This window comes from Beta vulgaris, chromosome 2, assembly GCF_026745355.1.
Source record: "Beta vulgaris subsp. vulgaris cultivar EL10 chromosome 2, EL10.2, whole genome shotgun sequence".
Classification (NCBI taxonomy): domain Eukaryota; kingdom Viridiplantae; phylum Streptophyta; class Magnoliopsida; order Caryophyllales; family Amaranthaceae; genus Beta; species Beta vulgaris.
Window position 1 is genome coordinate 45,229,560 of NC_079203.1, and position 18,819 is coordinate 45,248,378.

At 34.9% G+C, this 18,819-nt stretch overlaps 2 protein-coding genes across 4 annotated transcripts; one reads left to right on the forward strand and one right to left on the reverse strand.

Moving 5' to 3' along the window:
• Positions 1–271: 271 nt before the first annotated feature.
• On the reverse strand, positions 272–11,081 carry LOC104885448 (pentatricopeptide repeat-containing protein At4g13650). 3 transcript variants are annotated; one of them, XM_057392686.1, is made up of 6 exons: positions 10,705–11,080; positions 9,941–10,069; positions 5,070–7,378; positions 4,924–5,000; positions 1,354–1,440; positions 272–606 (listed from the first exon to the last, which is right to left on the reverse strand). In XM_057392686.1, exon 3 carries the CDS (start codon positions 7,325–7,327, stop codon positions 5,237–5,239), a length of 2,091 nt encoding a protein of 696 aa, XP_057248669.1. In that variant the 5' UTR covers positions 7,328–7,378; positions 9,941–10,069; positions 10,705–11,080; the 3' UTR covers positions 272–606; positions 1,354–1,440; positions 4,924–5,000; positions 5,070–5,236. The 3 variants fall into 3 exon arrangements, with proteins under 3 accessions (XP_057248669.1, XP_057248668.1, XP_057248667.1); XM_057392685.1 differs by lacking the exons at positions 272–606; positions 1,354–1,440 and adding an exon at positions 4,016–4,838 and having other exon boundaries at positions 5,070–7,420; positions 10,705–11,081; XM_057392684.1 differs by lacking the exons at positions 272–606; positions 1,354–1,440 and adding an exon at positions 4,016–4,838.
• A 1,967-nt stretch (positions 11,082–13,048) lies between these two features.
• Positions 13,049–17,004, forward strand: LOC104885440 (ultraviolet-B receptor UVR8). The gene is made up of 6 exons (XM_010670132.4): positions 13,049–13,227; positions 13,335–13,511; positions 15,046–15,081; positions 15,159–15,283; positions 15,372–15,849; positions 15,971–17,004. The coding sequence occupies exons 1-6, from the start codon at positions 13,140–13,142 to the stop codon at positions 16,786–16,788; spliced, it is 1,722 nt and encodes a 573-aa protein (XP_010668434.1). The 5' UTR covers positions 13,049–13,139; the 3' UTR covers positions 16,789–17,004.
• The last annotated feature ends 1,815 nt before the right edge of the window (positions 17,005–18,819 follow it).

An 18,819-nucleotide genomic window follows, 5' to 3' on the forward strand; every position in this document is an offset into this window, starting at 1 on the left:
CAATACTTTTGCCCTCTTTGCTCAAAAACAAAGAAGACAAACACAATTGTCTTATTTGGTCTACAACAAACAGGGCAAAAATAAGATATGGCCCTATTTGTACTTTATCAAGCGGGGCAAAAATTAGATATTGCCTTCTTTGTACTTTATCAAGCAGGGCAAAAATAAGATATTGCCCTCTTTTTACTTTGTCAAGCCCAAATAGGATCCATTAACATGATAGAAGTTGGGAAAATTTGCAATTGCTAAAAGTGTAGGGAAGCGCGTAACATTAACACCAAATATCACGTAATGCACATTACAATTTCTGAAATACCACATGTCTCAATAATAAGAACACAGTCTGATGTATCTACACTACCAGATCACTATTTGACATTTTCTGCACCAACTAAGCTTTGCAGCGGCTAAATCTTTACACTCTCAACTAAAATGTTCAATGTACAAATCAGATACCACATAAAACCAGAAAATTCTAGACGAATCACATTTTATGCACCTGAGACTGAGATAGTCAGGAAGAGTCCACTAACATTTCTTCACAGCAAGAGCACCATGTTGACAAGTCGCCAAAAAATGTGAGCCTTCAGTGATCCATCTTTATGCCTTCAGTGATCCATCAAAAAATTCATGATGATAGTAAAAATGTGGATTATTTGAAATATAAAGATGACCAAAGCAAAGGTAAAGCACAACGTCATACTATTTATACTTGAACAAACATGCTCATTTTTAAGTTTCTGTCATCTAGCAAAAAAGAAAGAAAAAAGGATCATGTAGGATATTGTATGCAAATGGGTAGTTGGTGTTATTAGGGCTGAGTAATCATTTCGTTTTACTTTCACCCCTTTTGTCTGTATATTGCATCCTTTCCTGAAACCTCATCAATCCCTCAACCTTCAGACTTTTGTAGATTGTATAGTCATGTATATACTTTTGTTGTTGTTTGTTTATCTATGGATGTTTTTGGTATGTATTGTTGTCCGAAGTTTTTGTTTGATCACATAGAGATCTGTTTATTAGACTAGAAGTTTGTTGAAGCTTAAAAAATGAGTCTAGCTAAATGGCAAAATAGTTCTCCATGTAACATCCTATGTATTGAGTATTGACATCAGTACCCATACTAAACTCAAGTTGGGTTAGATACGCAAGGGTAATGTTGTCAATACATAGTGTTAGATAGAGAAGTAGCCATTTATGCTTTTTCCTCTACAATTCATACATCAGTACCCATATGTTGTCAATACTCCACAATTCATACAGGCATCTATTGGAAAATTGAATCTGTCATCCGCAGTCATTAGCCATCAGACCACAAAAAAATGAAAAATACAGGTTATGAATTGAACTTACAAACTCGTATATAATCCTAGCTTTGGATTTAGCCCCGCAAGCTGAGTGTATCTTCAGTATTAGCCATCAGACCATCAGCTTCCCGATCTTCACCAGACATATTTCAGACGCAGCCATTTTAAACATATTAAATAGGTTCAGTAAAGGGCTCATTGCTCAGATTAGTTTAGTTTATGGCTGTAAATAGTTCAGCCTTTCAGTGCTAAAAGTATGTTCGGACAAGTTCGTATATGGTAAACATTTTCAGATGCATTAAGTTTATAGCTATGAACTTCATATAAGTCTTGGATCTTATAGGTGAAAAGAATAAGGCATAATAGATTTGGCAGAAAATTTAATGTCAGCTACAAAAATAAAGGGCCTAACAAAAATAAGGCATGAGATCCCCTGCCCCAAAAGAAGAAGGAAGAACAAGGATTTGTGATGTGCATAGCTTGTTTGCTATTTTACTTGTATATGTTGCTCAATGACTATTTACTGGTGAACGCTAATGAATGTATGTAGATTTTTTTATATGTATAAGATGTTTATACTTTTATGGATCCAGCACTACTGAAGCACATAGATAACATTTGTTTTTTTAAGCTTAGATAAGGATTTCTCACTTTTGCATTGATTACAAATCATTTAGAAACTATAAAAATATAACTAATGAAGAACAACAGCTGTGTATGCTAGCTTGGGATGTTGGAGAGACATTCAGCTTTGATCTTCGCTACCATATTAGTTTGCACACAGACACCCTCCTACAGCCCTGCACACACACCCCCTCCTACAGCCCCTGCACACCCCCTCCTACAGCCCCTCCTACAGCCCCTCCTACAACCCCTGCACACATTAGATATTGCTAGGATTCTGCAGGTTTATTGGAGTAGAATTTGGAATTTTATTTTCAATTTGAGGCATCTTAATATGAGATTTTGAATCAGATATGAAGAATTTAGATTACTAAAACAAATCAAATGAAGTAATTTCAAGAAAGTGAATCAGATCAGATGTCAGAACTCATATAAACAATCAGAAAAAAAAATCAGTGATTTAGAGATTCTAATTCTGCAGATTTCAGAGAAGAATGAAGAAATTCAGAACACAGAATCAGACTTGTTTTCTTTCAAGGGGATAATATCATAATACTAACCTCCTGTCTTCAATGACAGATTTGCCTAGTTCACTTACATCAGTGCTTTGCATCAACTTGTTCATATTCCTTGTACATTTCAGGTTTATGGCATATTGAATTTAATTACTTTTCTTTGCATTATCAACCTATGTATGTTAATTGTATATTCATTTCCTTGTATACTCTCCAGGTACGAGGACATTCGAGAGGCTAGACAAAGGAAAAATTGTGATTTGTGAACCACAAAAAAATTTAATGACATAATTTTAAGATTAAGTAAATCAGAAGAATAATTAATTAATTACAAACTAATTGAAAGAAAACAAACCTGAATTTGAGGATGAATCAATTGAAGTGAAATTAAAGAAAGATGAGGATGAAATCGAGTGAAACAAAGTCGATCGAACAAATTGCACGGACTTTGACCAAACTAAACTTGAAATTCTATCCTAATACATACATACATACAGAATTTCAAATTCCAAACCTAAGTTCACAACAATTTATCTAATTGAAACACAAATTTTAAATTCCAAACCTAAGTTCACCAAAATAACACAAAACACACATACAAGCATACAAATCTGTCACTCATAAGCAAAATCATTCAGAAAAATCAAGGATAGAAAAGTGAAAAAACGAAATATAAACAAAAATTTGAATCAGATATAATAAAACACTTTATTCATCAAATTGAACCATAAACAGAAGTTATTAGGTATTTACCTTGGGATTAAAAAGGCGGAGATTGAAAAAATGATGTTATGGCGATTCAATAAGCTTCGATTTCAAACAAATTCGCTTTTGATTCCAAAAGTAATCGAACAATATGATGGATTAGGTTGAATATACTGACAAAATTGTTGCGTAAAATTGAGCTTCAACAAGTAGTAGCGAATCGGCTGAGTTTCAATTGTTTTGTGTGTTGTCTGAGATTGAGGATGAAAAATATCAGCGTTTATGATTGTTCATTAGTTATATCAAGGACTTCGTAATTCTTAAATATCAGCGTTTTTGAAGGCACTTTACATTATTTTGCCCTCTTAGTTAATTTCAAATAGGGCAAAATAAGATAAACTGCCTTTTTAAATATATTTCAAAGAAGGCAAAATATTTCAATTGTCCTTTAAATTTTTCAAAGATATCAAACAAATAAATTGCCTTAGTAGATGTCTTTTAAAAGGGCAAATTTATGAAGTTGTTTTATTAGGTAATATTATAGAGGGCAAATTTAATATTGCCCTTTTAGGTGATATCAAATAGGGCAAAATGATAAAATTGTCTTCTTATTTATTATCAAAAAGGGGAAATTTTATTTGCCTTTTTTGATACTATTAGACAGGGCAAATAGCTAATTGCCCTCCTTGATTGATAAATATTGCCCTCTTTGAAATAATTTCTTGTAGTGGATATTTGGGTTGGTGTTCTTTCTTAATATTAAGACACTTTCGTGCAGCATAATTTTTGGTTGAGGTATAACTCAATATATACTGCAGCATCAAACAGAGATGAAAACTTGGTAATGGAGTGAACATACAGACAAGTTAAACAAGAGTTATCTACTAATGAATCAATCCAATTTTACAAGTTTGTTGTACAATCTGGAGCTATATACCTCGTTAAACAACAAAGATTACAAAAAAATTAGCACCTAATGATTGTAATTAGATCCAACATTTTATCTTCTGGAAATCAAGTCATTTCTATCCAACCTAGCAGAATACAAGCAAACCCATGATTGGTAGACTGTAGGCCAACCACGCTGTAGAAACACCGTCGTGGAAAGGCTGAAAACTCAAGAGCCATTTTTAGTGGTGAAATGGGACGGCATAAACGGGACAGTCATTGGTATTGATAAATAGACTGCTGATATCGTGCTCCACCCTCACAAATGCCTACATCTTCCAAGAACAGTGGTATAACACCAGACCATGGACAACGAGAGTTGGTCTCTTAAGCATAAAGAAAAAAGACTTTAATTTATGAGGTGGTCTTATAAGAACTTGTAATGTCAGCACCCCACTGCAGTATATCTCTAATAGTCACATTCATAGGTACAATCTCAGATGCATTGGGTTGATAAGTAATCTCATCGTCATACTAATAGCAGCAACTATTCTGCAACACCACTGCCCAATGTGGATCCTGCTACTTGCAGTATATGAGGTGACGAGGACGTATGCAGCCGTACTGGCTTATATGGTTGATAGTTCAATACTTTTCCAATAAATTTTTATGTACAACGCATACGTATACAGCACACATCTCTCAGTCTTAGTATTTCATTACTCTGTTAAACCCTAGGTCTGGAAGGGCGCCGTGATTCATGATTGCAACATAGTACAGCTGCAACAGGAATTTGGAACTGCAGCAAATGTTTATTGTTGCTTAAATTTACAAGCAAACATGAATCTTCCATTTTCGAAAAAAATATGCAGAAATCAACTTACCTTTCAGACTACATGGCTCCAGAAAAAATAATTCCTATGCAGATGAAGCAAGTAGGCAAACTATCGTTCTCTGTACCCTGAAAATGGAGTGAATTAATATAACTACACATCATACATACATTTAAGTATATAGCATTGACATTTACCAGCTGGAAGGCCATTTGCCTCAATTCTTCACTCCCCAATTTCCCTGCAGAAGCAAAGAAAATTGACAACCACAATTTCGAGATGTCTTAGCTTGGAAAGCTGAGGGGGCTCCAGAAAACCAAGGAGAATGCACCTAGGTCAACATAACCCACAGCCACAACACAGATCACTTAACTTCAACCCAGCTGCACCCAGGTTCCTTCACAATATCTGCCATCTTCATGGAATCCCTTGTTCTTTCAACTTCTGACCACAACTGTTTAGTTGCATATATGTTGGAGAGAATGGTATAAGTAGAGGAGTCATTGGGCTTTAAGAGTGAACAATACTCTGCAACTCGAGCAGCAACATCAAAATCTCTGTGTGCCTCACAACAATTCAGGAGAGACTTCCAAATTTCATGTTCTTCTTTAAATGGTGAACTAAGAAGAAACTCTTCTGCCTCACCAACATAACCAGAGTGACCTAGGAGATTCACCATACAGGAGTAGTGTTCTACAGAAGGTGAAATTCCATAGTGGCTTCCCATTAGATGGTAATAGCGCCTACCTTCTTGAACCAGTCCTGCATTACAACAAGCAAGGAGAACCCCAACAAAAGTTACTGAGGTAGGCAATATCCCATTCCTCACCATTTTATCGAATAGGTCTAGAGCTTCATCAGAGAAACCATTCTGAGCATAACCTGTTATCATTGAGTTCCATGAGACAACATTTTTGTCAGGCATCTCGGAGAACAATTTAAGTGCATCTTCCACAACCCCGAATTTGGAGTACATGTCAATCAGTGCACTTCCAACAAATATATGGTCACTCAGGCCCACTTTCAGCACATACCCATGCAGGTTTCTTCCTTGTGCAACAGCTGCCAGACTAGCTACAGCCTTGATGACGCTAGAGGAGGAGAATTCATCTGCTTTTTCCGACAGCTTGTGCATTTCACAGAAGAGCTCAAGAGCTTTTGTATGTTCGTTGTTCTGGACAAGTCCTGAGATGATGGCTGTCCAAGATACTATATCACTCCCCTGTGCAGTCTCAAAAGCTTTTATCGCAGAGTCAATTCGCCCGCACTTCGAATAGAAATTCACAATTGAGTTTCTAACTAAAACATCTTGGTCCAAGCCAAGCTTAATTGAGTCTGAGTGAACTTTTTCCCCTACTACAAAGGCACAAGATGTGGCAGTAGATGTCAAAAGACCGATAAAGGTGCAAGCATCTGGTTTCATTCTTTGAAGTCTCAGCAGTGTATAACTTTTAAGAGCTTTTTCATGATCACCACTCAAACCATAGCCAGTTATTAGTGCATTATATGATATTACATTTTTTTTGGACATTTCAGAGAAAGCTCTTTCAGCATCAGTCATGATCAAGAATTTCGAGTACAAATCAACAATTGCAGTACCCAAGTAAACATCACACAGAAAACCAGACTTCAAAATTTTAGCATGAAGTTTTCTACCAAGTGTTTCATCAGGCATCACAGATGAAGCATCTATAACAACCGAAAAGGTGGTATAATTAGGAGAAAATCCTCGAATTTCCATCTCAAGAAATAGTTCCATTGCTTCTTCCTCACAACCATTTTGAGCATACCCAGTAATCATTGTATTCCACACTACAACATCCATACTTCCCAACTGATCAAACATGGCACGAGCACTACCCAACTCATCATATTTAGAATACATACCAACAAGAGAACTACCGACAAACTCATTCGAATCGAAACCAATCTTCATTGCATAACCATGTACAGACTCGCCCAATCTACAAAAACCCTCGTGATCAGCACAAGCATTAACAACACTAGCAAGACTAAAATCACTAACAAAACCTCTCCAATGAACACACCCATTAACCATTCCACAAAACAACCTACAAGCATCCTTGCTAAACCCATTTTGTGAATACTTTGCTATCATCAAATTACACACAACTTCATCTCGTTCAGGCATTTCATCAAACACTTGGCGAGCATCGCTTATTCGGTCATAGTTAAAGTACATTGAAATCAACCCACCACAAACAAAGAGCTGTCTTTCATACCCTTTTTTGAGTATTAGATTATGCAAACTTAAACCGAAGTATTTGTTGGTTGATTGAGAACATACACTTAAGGTGGTTGAGAAAGTGATTTCATTTGGTTCAATTCCAGCTTTTCGCATCTTAAGGAATAAAGATAGGGCTTTGTGAAAAAACCCTTTTTTTGAATAAGATTTGATGTTTGATGTCCATTGCACCACATTTTCGCCAAACATTCTAGAATTTCTCCGTCTTTTACTTCGGTTTTAGGAGGTCGAACATGTCATCTGGGTGTTTAGCAGAGACAGCATTGTTTAAAAGATACACACCTATGATAAGAATCATACTCACGACAAACATGAAAAACTAGATTATATTATTATAAACATAAAGACCAGTACCAATAAACATATACCAACAGAAATATACATGTGTTCATTTGACTGATATTCATATACATGTGTTCATTTGACTGATATTCATATACATGTGTTTATTCAGCTTGTTATCAATGTACATTTAGCTTATTATCAATGTATATGTGTGCACACCATGCTCGATGTACTATCGTGTATATCATCTAGACATTGGACTAAATGCGAGGATTTAAGAAAAATGACACCTATTTTCTAAAGTTATTTAAGAACTGATATGTAAGTTCTCCAACAATCATCAATTATTTTTGAGCTATGCCCCGGTAATTATAATTTTTATTTCTTGGTATTTAATTTAAAATTATAATATGAAATATGATATGGTTTAGTAGTTAAAACTTTGGTATATAAGTTTAGAGTCATTAAATCAAATCTTATACTGCCCCTTCCTTCATGTAGGACAAGTAGTCAACTCACATGTGTTTTATTTTTTTTCTTTTAACTTATCACAACTCTAATTTTAGTAGTTTTGCTCCTAGATTTAGGGTGTGTTCAGCACAAGCTTTTTAAGTAGCTTTTAGTGTCTTGACTAGGTCAAAACACTAATTAGAAAAAAAAAGAGTGTTTGGCAAGGTAGTGGTGTAAGTAGCTTTTACTGGTACAAGTAGTGTTTTAGTAGTGTTTGTCAAAAGCTACAATTTGTAGTTTTTGGGTAGCTTTTAGTGGTGTATAAATTATATGTTAAAATTTTATTTGAATTTGTAACTAGTTATTTTTAAACAACTACTTTGACAGCTTCTTTTACCGGACATCAATATTTTAGACCGCTACTTGGACAGCTAACAGCTAACAGCCACACACCAACCACTAACAGCTACCAGCACAGCTAAAAGCTATCACCACAACTATTGTTGCTGAACACGCCCTTAGTAATTTGTTTATTAGTTTAAGCTAAAAATTATAGTTTATCCAATTGTAAAAGTTTTTCTTCCCTCGTATTTTGATGAGTTTTAAATTTATCATTATCGAAGAATTTTTGTTACCTTAATGGTCCAATATAATATTATAAGTGAATAATTTTGTTTATTGTTCAATTCTAACATTACAACGAGATTCAAACTATTACTCTTTTGTGTATTTTATCTAAGAAACTAGACAAGTCTTATTACTAGAAGAGGAGAAGATAGATTGCATACATTTATAAGTGTCTACGTGTCAAAAATAATTTTATTAGAATTGCAATATATGTTGTCGTTAGATATGTGTTTAATTAATTAAAAGGATACTGAATATTTAAGGGACACTTGTTCATAATTTTTTTGGGGTAATATATATGTGCATAAGATTTTATGTTTGTATTGATTGATTAGAGTCCAATAAAGAAACGGTTTCGATAAGCAATCTAACGTATTAATTTATGAATTCATATAGTATCAATCTTTTATCATGTCTAAGTCATTTTCATGTGCATATCACTGTAAATTATTTATCTTCCAGGACCTTAAAAAATTGAATGCTAATTGGAAGCATGCATTTGCACTTCAATCACGTAACTCTTGCAAGGCAATCACAATTGTCAAACTTTGCCAGGTTATACTTCATCTCGGTTAAATATTTGATTAATTATGATAAGAGAAGCATTTTTATTCTCCCTTTGATTATTCTCTCAAATCCTTGCCGTGTAAAGACACTCAAAGAACATTTATCCAATAATAAAAAAGAGTTCGAGTACGTGCACGTCCTCTGACAAAATTAGCCCAGAACCAACATCTAGTTTTAAACACAAAATTAGTTATTGGACTCAAGTAAGTAATAAGACAAAAATAATGTATAGTTTGGAGTTGATATTTTGTCACAAGTGTAAGTCATACTTTAATGGTAAGTTCATGACATTACAAAATAAGATGTCGGGGTGGCGGATCCAGGAATTTATGAATAGTTGGTCACTATCGATTATGTTGAGCAGAGATGGATACGGGTACATGTAAGGATACGGGTTCGGATACGAGTACCCATATAGGATAATCCATGAATTAAAAAAAAAAACTACTTTAATAAAATCAATTTATGACTAATAATAGTTCATATTACAATAAAATAGTACCTAAAAATTGTTACAATTGTTCTCGACGACTTTTCATGTTTTGATACTGATTTAGTATAAAAAACTTATATTCGGTTGCGTATTCTTTCTTTTCATTATGAAATTTTAATTTTAATTTTTAATTAGATACAACAATTCAATTTGTTAAACATATCAATCAAATTCACTTAAACGATGCAAATTTAATAACATATCAACGCATTATGCATATATACCAAATAATTTCACATTAGAGGGAATCCTATCCATCTCCAACTAATTCCACCAGCACATAAAACACATAAAACCAAAGGCTCATTCATGGCCTCTTTAAAACTTCACATGATAGGTCCAATTCTAAAAATCCTAAAACAAGGATTTTAGTGCATTACCTGCAGACAATCAATCAAACCTTCAGAGTGTGGCTGGTCAAGTTGCAACGAACTGAAACCTCCATGGCAAACCACAAGCAAATCTGTTTGTTCCTTGATACCTTTCTCAATTGATGAGGCCACATGCTCCTGCAAATTTATTGAGTTGGGAATAAATAACAAGTGAATCCACAAGTGAAGCATCAGCCAAACTATTTCCAGTTATACCTGATGATTTCAACTACAGTCTATAGATGGAAGGAAAGTATAATCAGCAGTGTTTAACCACAAATGAAATCACAATAGCTAAATACAACTTAAATGCCTTTTTATTGGAGGTTGAGACCAAGGAGTGGGAGGAAGATGCTATATAACTTGTATTAGAACCAAAATGTGCCTAATGAGTGCACAATTCTTGTCCATTCTGCATTTCTGCTACATCACTCAACTCTTCTCATTCCCAACTAAGTACACAGAAGATTAACAAATAATGACGAACATTTGATCTAGAAACGACAAAAGATTCTGCATTTGATCTGCCGATGAACAACAAATGAAGAAGTTCAAAAAAACCTAACAAAATCAAACTACTACCCAAATTCTTTGAAAGTTGAAAAAAACCTAACAAAATCAAACTACTACCCAACTCTTCTCATTCCCAACTAAGTTGAAACAAAAAAAAATCAGATTCTTTGAAAGTTGAAACAAAAATAAGTAAATAACCCTAACAAAATCGAACAAAACCCCAACAAAATGGAACAAAAACCTAACAAAATCAAACTCACCGTAGTCACCGAAGTCCGAACACCGGCGAGTCGGCGACTGCGACTCAGTGACGCGACGTCTCGACTGACCGCTACTCCGCTGCGACCGGCGCTGCTACAGTGCACTACTACCCAAATTAGTCACTTTGCGTCTGTGGGCCTTTGGCACTAGCATAGTAGCACTACTACCCGTAATTGTTTCGTTGCGGCGCTGCTAGCCTGCTACTGTGCGTCGGCAAACTCCCGCCTCACCGGCGTCGCGCGTCGGCGCGGCTTGTTGGTTGCTGCTAGACTTAGGGTTTCTTTTTCGCCAAGGAGAAAGAGGGAGAAAGAGGAAGGTTCTGGCCTTGGTTTAGTGCGCGTGTAACAAAGGCCCTATTGGAGACAAAGTCGCGCTGAGATTCAAAAGTGATTCAAAATCTGAAAAAAGGTATGTACATGCATGTAAGACTCGATCGATTTGACCCATTGGTTCAATTGGCCAAAACTTTCGTTCCTTTCTAATTCCCAATTATTTCCAATTTCGCTACTATTTATCAAAACATCTCATTTAATGTTAATTCGTATAATTTCTCTATCTTACTATCTCATACTCAGAATCTCATCTTTTATATGACTTGAAAGTTGAGAATATACATTATAAATTATATATAATTTTTCATGTTTCTATGTCAGATTTGGATGCACTTTAGTTTTGTAATGGAAGTTTAGAAAGTTACATTGTACTATTGGAGAAAGTCACAAGTTCCTAACTATTATAAAGAGTTAAGAACAAACCTCTCTAATAAGAGTTTGAGTAGACTAACAAAATGCCCTTGCATATTTTACACACTTCCCCAAACGGCCAAACCCTCGTATCATTTTAAAAAAACTCTATTGTTATGAACAAATTTTGTTCTTAGTAAGGACGTTCGATGTCCCTCAACATCACAATCGATCTTTAATTTGTTGTGGTAGTTTATCAGGATAGTTTTTAGCTTTTCTCTAAAAATGTAACTTTTATTTAGACAATTTGGGTAGTTTTGGACGCTTTTAATGTTGTACCAGTTTCAATTGTTGAATTAATTTTAGTTTAAAGGAGTTTGCCAAAAAAAAAAATGAAACCAAACCAAACAAATAATCCAAAATAACCCGACGTCAAAATAACCACTTTATTTGAAATCCATCCTTTTTGCAAATCTACAAATAGCCAAAAATTAAAATAGTGCATGATCAAAGTGCAACAAGTGATGAGAATCATGTAGGAGCCCAATGATTGGAGCTCCCACCTCCCAACCTCATGGTCGGGAGTTTGACAGTCTCTGATTTCTGAAAGTTTCCTTATGGGTTGGGATCCCCTTCTTACCCCTTAGCTCATGAAGGATGAGCCTACTTAGATCAGTAAATTACCGAATCAAAAAAAAAAAGTGCAACAAGTGATGAGGGAGAGGTGGTAGCTCACTGGAGTACCACCTCAAATTTCGAGATATTGCACAGGAGATAGCTTTATACTCGGCCTCTAAGCTGGTGTATCCAGCATGCTAGTAGCCTAACAATTCCTCTTTAATCTCTTAACATTTCTATTATATAATGCAACTCTATAGGAGTTTGGAGTCCTCTTAAAATACCTTAAATGCTCTTTATTTTTAAAAATATATTTTACAATTTGACGTTGACAGAGTATAATTGTTGTACATCTTTTTTTTTTTTGAAGGGATTGTTGTACATTTTTTAAAATTTCAAACATACATTACGTGCATTTGAATTTGAGTAAGACACTATTATTTTTGAAATTTGGACTTATTTTTAATTCAGTTCACTTAATTTCAGTTCAGTTTCTCTCCGTCCAAAATAATGAGGCCTACTTATCCTTAAGCATATTGTGGATTCAAAGTTAAACAACTCGCGAGCTTGCTAGACTCGTTACCACCCTTGATTATCTTATCTCTATTATATAAGCCAAGACGGAGCTACGGTGTCCCCCCAATGAAATGTCTTTTTTATCCTTAGCTAAATATATATGTTTAATTGGACATTCAGATTTTGTACAATTATATCATATCCTAATTTAAAAATGGGTCAAATTTTCCAATAATAAACTAAATAAGCATTAACACAAAAAACTTGACATAATGAAAAAAAATAGTTACTCTATAACAAAAATTACAAATTTAATTTGACTTCAAAACTTTACCTCTAAATGTTTATCTCAATTTCTAAAACTTTTTTAATTACAAAGGTTTGTATAACAATAATTATAAATCACACTTTTATAATTACACTCTGATAAAATTTATTAAGAATAGACTTAAACAATCGACACACCGCCTGCATAAAAGACTAGTTTATCTTATGATAAGCTTTATATAACCACAAAGCTACTCTCTAAAGTCTTAAAGTCTTTATGCTCATCATAACTCATAAGCCAAATTTAAGTTGTCATCTCTTCTTGCTTCATAGTCATACTGTGCTGTGTCATGGAGACTCCTGAAGTACCAATCCGCAACCCAGCACACAAGATCATAGCCGTTACCGCAGGCGAAGCTCACACTCTCGCTCTTTCCGGTAACCTCAATTTTCCCATCAATTTTTTCAATACAATTATGGACTTACTTCTAATATTAATGGGTATAATATGCTATAAAAATGGTGACCCAAATAAATTGGGACAGAGGTTGGGAAGGTATTTTCATGGGGACGAGGCACATTTGGACGACTTGGAAATGGTTCTGAATCCGATGAGAGTTTTCCGGTGCCCATAAAATTGGATAATGATGGGTCCCTCAATGAAAAGCCCCTCAATTTTGTGGGTATTGCTGCTGGTGCTTATCACAGTCTTGCCCTTGCTGGTAATGTAATTCTATTATGTTTTTATTGTTTACACTCTTGTTTATAGTTTTTATGATTGTTTATGAAGTGTAATTCTTGATTTAGAGTATTTTCTGTACTGGGTATATCATGTTTCTTGTGAATTTAAGTTCAGGTAGCTTGATTGAATAGGTGTTTGGAGGTGGGGCTTGAGTTTTGAGGCCGGCGTGCCGGGTGTTGGTGCCCGTTAATGGGGTTATATGTATCATAAAAGTTTTGTGACAAAACAAAGAAAGATTTTGGTAGTCTAGTTTTGTTTAACTTGAGGTTTGAAGTTGGTATGTGTTGGTATTTTAGTATTCTTTTGGTTGGTGTAGGAGTTTTAGTCATCAAAAAAGAACTTGAATGGTCCCGGTTCACAATACTTATTGTGCACCGAAGATCTTTTGATATAATCCGTTTTTGTTTGATATAGTCAGTTTTTATATGATATAGTCACCTTTTATATAGTCAGTTTTTATACTTTATAGTTAACTATTCGTATGACATAGACATTTTTTTTCCAAATATAGTCATTTTTGTGTGATAAAGTCAGTTTGGGTGCACAATAAGTTACTGTGAATCCGGTCCACCCAAGACGTTTTGTTTAGTCATGGGAGACTTGGCTTGTTGTGATTGCTTTAGTATGTGGTGATATAATCAAGTTATCTACAAGGTTTAGTTGAGTTGTGAACTAGTCAGCAAGACTAATGTCTGATTGGTCTTGAATTGTTGTTAGTCTAATATTGCTTCTCATGTTCGGCTTAAGTTAAAGTTTGAGATTGTTCAATCATGTAATATTGTCGAAGTTCTAGTCTCTTATTGCTTGTTTCCTCTATTAAGAGTTCAAGTAGTTGCTTCATAATCTACCTACAGGAGTAGAAGTTGTGGAACCTAAGGGCCTGTCCTATTCAACTGATTTTCAGTTTTATAATCAGTGCTTCTGAATTAATTGGAACTGTTTTTCATACCTAATTGCAACTTACTGTAAATTTTCTTAACATATTTAAACTTATAACTGTATCAAATATGTCAAAAAAGTTGAATGAAATGTTATCTAAACTTATCCGAACTTAATTAACTTATACTTGAAGTTTATAAAACAAGTCAAATTAAGTTGAACGGAACATTATCTAAGAGGGGATAAGAAATTGGCTTGTGAACTTACTACCACTAGGACCTTGCTGACCAGCTTCAATGCCCGCCTGCAGGTGAGCAAAATTATTCCTTTTTTTGTTCATTTTATAAATTAATTAAATATCTGGCCATACCACCTCAATTTTGTTGGACATAACATTTTTCTAGCAAGACGAAACCTATTATCCTAAGTACCACCTCAATTTTGCTGGACATAACATTTTTCTCAATTGGATAAAATTTTATGCATAAATGATTGTTTAGCTTCGCAGTATGCCTTAAACATGGGTCCAAAGTTATGGAGTATTCAGTTTGATTTTTGTATGCTTCAAGCTGGAGCTATTACTAAGTTGTCGATCAAAATGATCATCTTTAATTTTGGTTCTAAATTGATTGCAGATGATGGATCAGTGTGGTGCTGGGGCTACAATACCTGTATTATTCTCAGCTCAATTGCTTTTTTATATCTCAATCATTGTTAGCTATTTAACTGACAATTTGACAATTGATAGATAGCCAACTTGGATTTGATGGAGATAATGTATCAGTTCCCCGTCAATTAGATAAGTTACTTCAGTTAGATTCTCCCCGATCTCTCGGTGATGACTCAAAGGGTAAGAGTAAACATCCGTTGAAGGTAAGGGCAAAAAATCTATTTCTTTTTGCAGAGGCAATAAAGAATAATAGATTTTGATATAAACTTCTGCATCGTTTCACGATTACAGGTTTGTGCAATTGAAGCGGGTGGAATGATGTCAGTAGCAATTGATAACCTTGGGGCACTCTGGATGTGGGGAAACATCCCACAACAAAGCAGTCCTGAAGATGATGCATTCTCACTTGGAAGTGTTCCGACCCCAGTCCCCATGTTTGATTTTTATGGTCACACAGTTGTTAAGGTAGCATGTGGAAACGAGCATATTGTTGCTTTAGTTAGTGCTGGTGAAAAGCACGTTGGTGATGACCTTGTGTGTTACACTTGGGGGAACAATATGCATGGTCAACTGGGGTTGGGAGATACAGAGAGTAGATTACATCCTCAAGCTGTTGCGCAGTTCAGCGAGGGATCTGCTTGGAGAGCTTATGAGGTGGCATGTGGAGCTTTTCATACTGTTGTGCTTAGTCTTAAGAAGCGCCCAAGTGATACGTTAGAAAGTGTCTGTTGGACATTTGGCCTTGGAGAAAATGGTCAGCTCGGACATGGTATTGTTGGCAATTTATTTGTGATCCAAAATTATTCTCAAGTTTATGTCTTTATTATAGAAGTATTTCAGACGTATGTTAATTTAATGAAATCAATTTTTCAACATTCTTTGTGTAATAGGTACCACCCAGAGTGTCTCACTCCCTGAACCTGCTAGAGAATTACCAGAAAATGCGTATTTTGTTTCTGTAGATTGTGGATTATTTCATACAAGTGTAGTTTCATCTGCTGGGGAAGTGTGGTCATGGGGAATGGAAAAAGGTCTAGGACTTTGCCCAGATGTGAGTTTTTCAGGAATTGATCACGGAGATGCAATCTTGCCATTGCAAATCTTATGTAATAGGCCACAGGGGCCAAAATTTCCTGAACCTGTAGGAATTGCATGTGGGGCAGCCCACACTGTCCTTGTTGCAGATGATGGTTATAAGCTTTGGTCTTGGGGACGAGGAAGGAGTGGAGTTCTTGGTGACGGGAAGGGTAGTGATTCTTATTCTCCGTCAATGGTTTTATGGCCCCCACTATCAGAAGATTTCAAAGACGGGCTGAATTCTCCGGACACGGAGTCAAAGAAGCCTGAAAAAAAAGCCGAGGTGACAGAGGTGGATGAAAAGGTGTCTCCGACATTGGAAGAGATGAAACGTTTGCAGTCAAAACTTTCAGTGATGGAGCGCTATGTAACCATTCTTCATGGCTCACTTTTTGGACGGCCTTTTGAAGAAAGAGAGATTCCAGCCTCATTGCTCGAGTCTGATTCTTTCGATGTTTCAGAAGCATGGAAGACTATGTTAGAGGCAGCAGACCGTAAAGAGCTAAGGCGTTTAGAGATGTTCTATGGAAATATGCTTGATGGGGTCAAGGATAAGATAATGAAGAGGAAGATTCAAGAGATTGTGAGGGAATGCCTGCAGTCTTCAAGTACTCCTACTACTCAATATTGATTTTCTGAAAGTAGAAAAAGCTAGACATGGTACACATTACACGTCTATTAATCTTTGTATTTATTTTCGATGATATGGCCATACAAATGCAGTAATAATTACTCTATATATATGATCAATAAGGGGATTTTGTAGGTTTGCCATTTGCCAACAAAATTTTTGTAGCTTGTCTATCAGTACAGTGTGTATATTGTATATCAGAAAACATTTAAATTACATTGTAGCCTTGCAATTGTGCATCAATCCGTGTATCAGTTAAACATGAAGGTTGGAGTAATGACAAGTTTGGACCAATTTTCAAAGATTTTACAAAAAAGAGGAAAGCATTATATAAACTAAGCAAGGGTGGTTTTAGTGCAACACAACTCCATATAGGAGGAAATTAGTTATTAGGTTAGGTCCTTAAATTTTCATGTCAAAAGAGTAGCATCTAATGTCGTATATTTCATTGGTTAGAACTTTACTGTGTCAAAACTTGAGGTCATGTGATTGAATTTTATATGGAACATGTTTCTGATTTTTAATGTATGTTGATGACATAGAACAAAACAACTAAAAGGATAGTGTCACTTGCTGTGTAGACTTATTTAAGAACGTTTTTTTAATATATTTGTATAGATACTCCGTAAAATTCTTGGTCTGCTACATTATGAGGAATCTTATTGGAAGCAACATTCCTAAGTTCTCTGGTTGGCATAAAGAGAAAAATGCAAATGTTCTTTCATCAACGAGTTTCTAATTGAAAACAGAGAAATATGATATGAAAGCTCAAAGATGATACCTTTTGGAACTTAATCACAGGTCAAGCTGGTCAAAATTTGATATGCGTGTCGCGCACCTAACAAAAATAATTTCCTAACTAACCTCCTAACTATGTAGTAGGACAAGTCAAGGTCGAATCCACAGAGACAAACTGTATCAAACACTAGAAATCTCGACTCAAATCAACTAAACAAGTGATAAAAAACGGTGAAGTAGATGTTGAACTAATAATAACGCTAACTATGACAGCTAATAAAAACACACGAGGTAAAATCAATCCATAAAAGCACCTAGAATTAAGTATCCTCACTAGCACAAATAATACATGAATATTTCTTATGCCAATAAACATAATCAATGATCCAAAAGGAGTAATGCACCTTATAAATATCAAAGACCTCTATTGAGTACCTATGGCTACTCTAAACAAGCAATCATACCTATTTCCATGGAATCATGCAAGAAAGAGACATTAATTAAACATGGCATCACAAACAAATTCCTAGTAATCCTATCTACTTATTACCATAGAGATATTCATACTCTTGATTGAATCAACAAATCTATCTAGATTCAATTCTCAATGAAAAAAAGACACAAGGAATCAATTCAAAATCAGCTATCCCTAGTATGATAATGAGTATAAGCACAATTCAATCAAGCAAGGACAATTAATCACATCCAATTGGGATTATGAAAAGGATTCATGAATTAATCATTGCTAGGGTTCAACTTAACCCTAGATTATAGAACTACTCACTCATAATTGAAATAATAAAGCAATTGAGAAAAAGACATAATAATAAAGGAAGAGAGGAAATTAGGAAAACTTAGTCTTTACTTGAATGGATCAAACTTGTAGAATTCAAGGTTCAATAATGGAGTTTAATCTCAAAAAGCTCTCTGAAAAGTAATACTCAATTTTTTAATAATGAAAAACTGCTCAAAAGTATGTTTTAATAAAACCTAATATCGCTTACATAAACTAGAAAAGGAAATAATTAAGTCGCGAAAATAAGGCGAGTAGAATGCTCAAAGTATGCAATCAGATCTAAGATGCACTAAAAACTTCATTAGAATGAGACCTAATACCTACCTACATGCAACTAAAAACCGATTTATCAGTATTTAAGTGGGATCAAATTCTTTATAATAATATTCTTCCAATGGTTCACTTTGAGAAAGATGTGGTAAGTAGAACTTGGGGTTGAATTTTCATGTCTACATGTTTCTACTTAGTTGCTCTTTTACATCAAAAAAGTTAGGAGA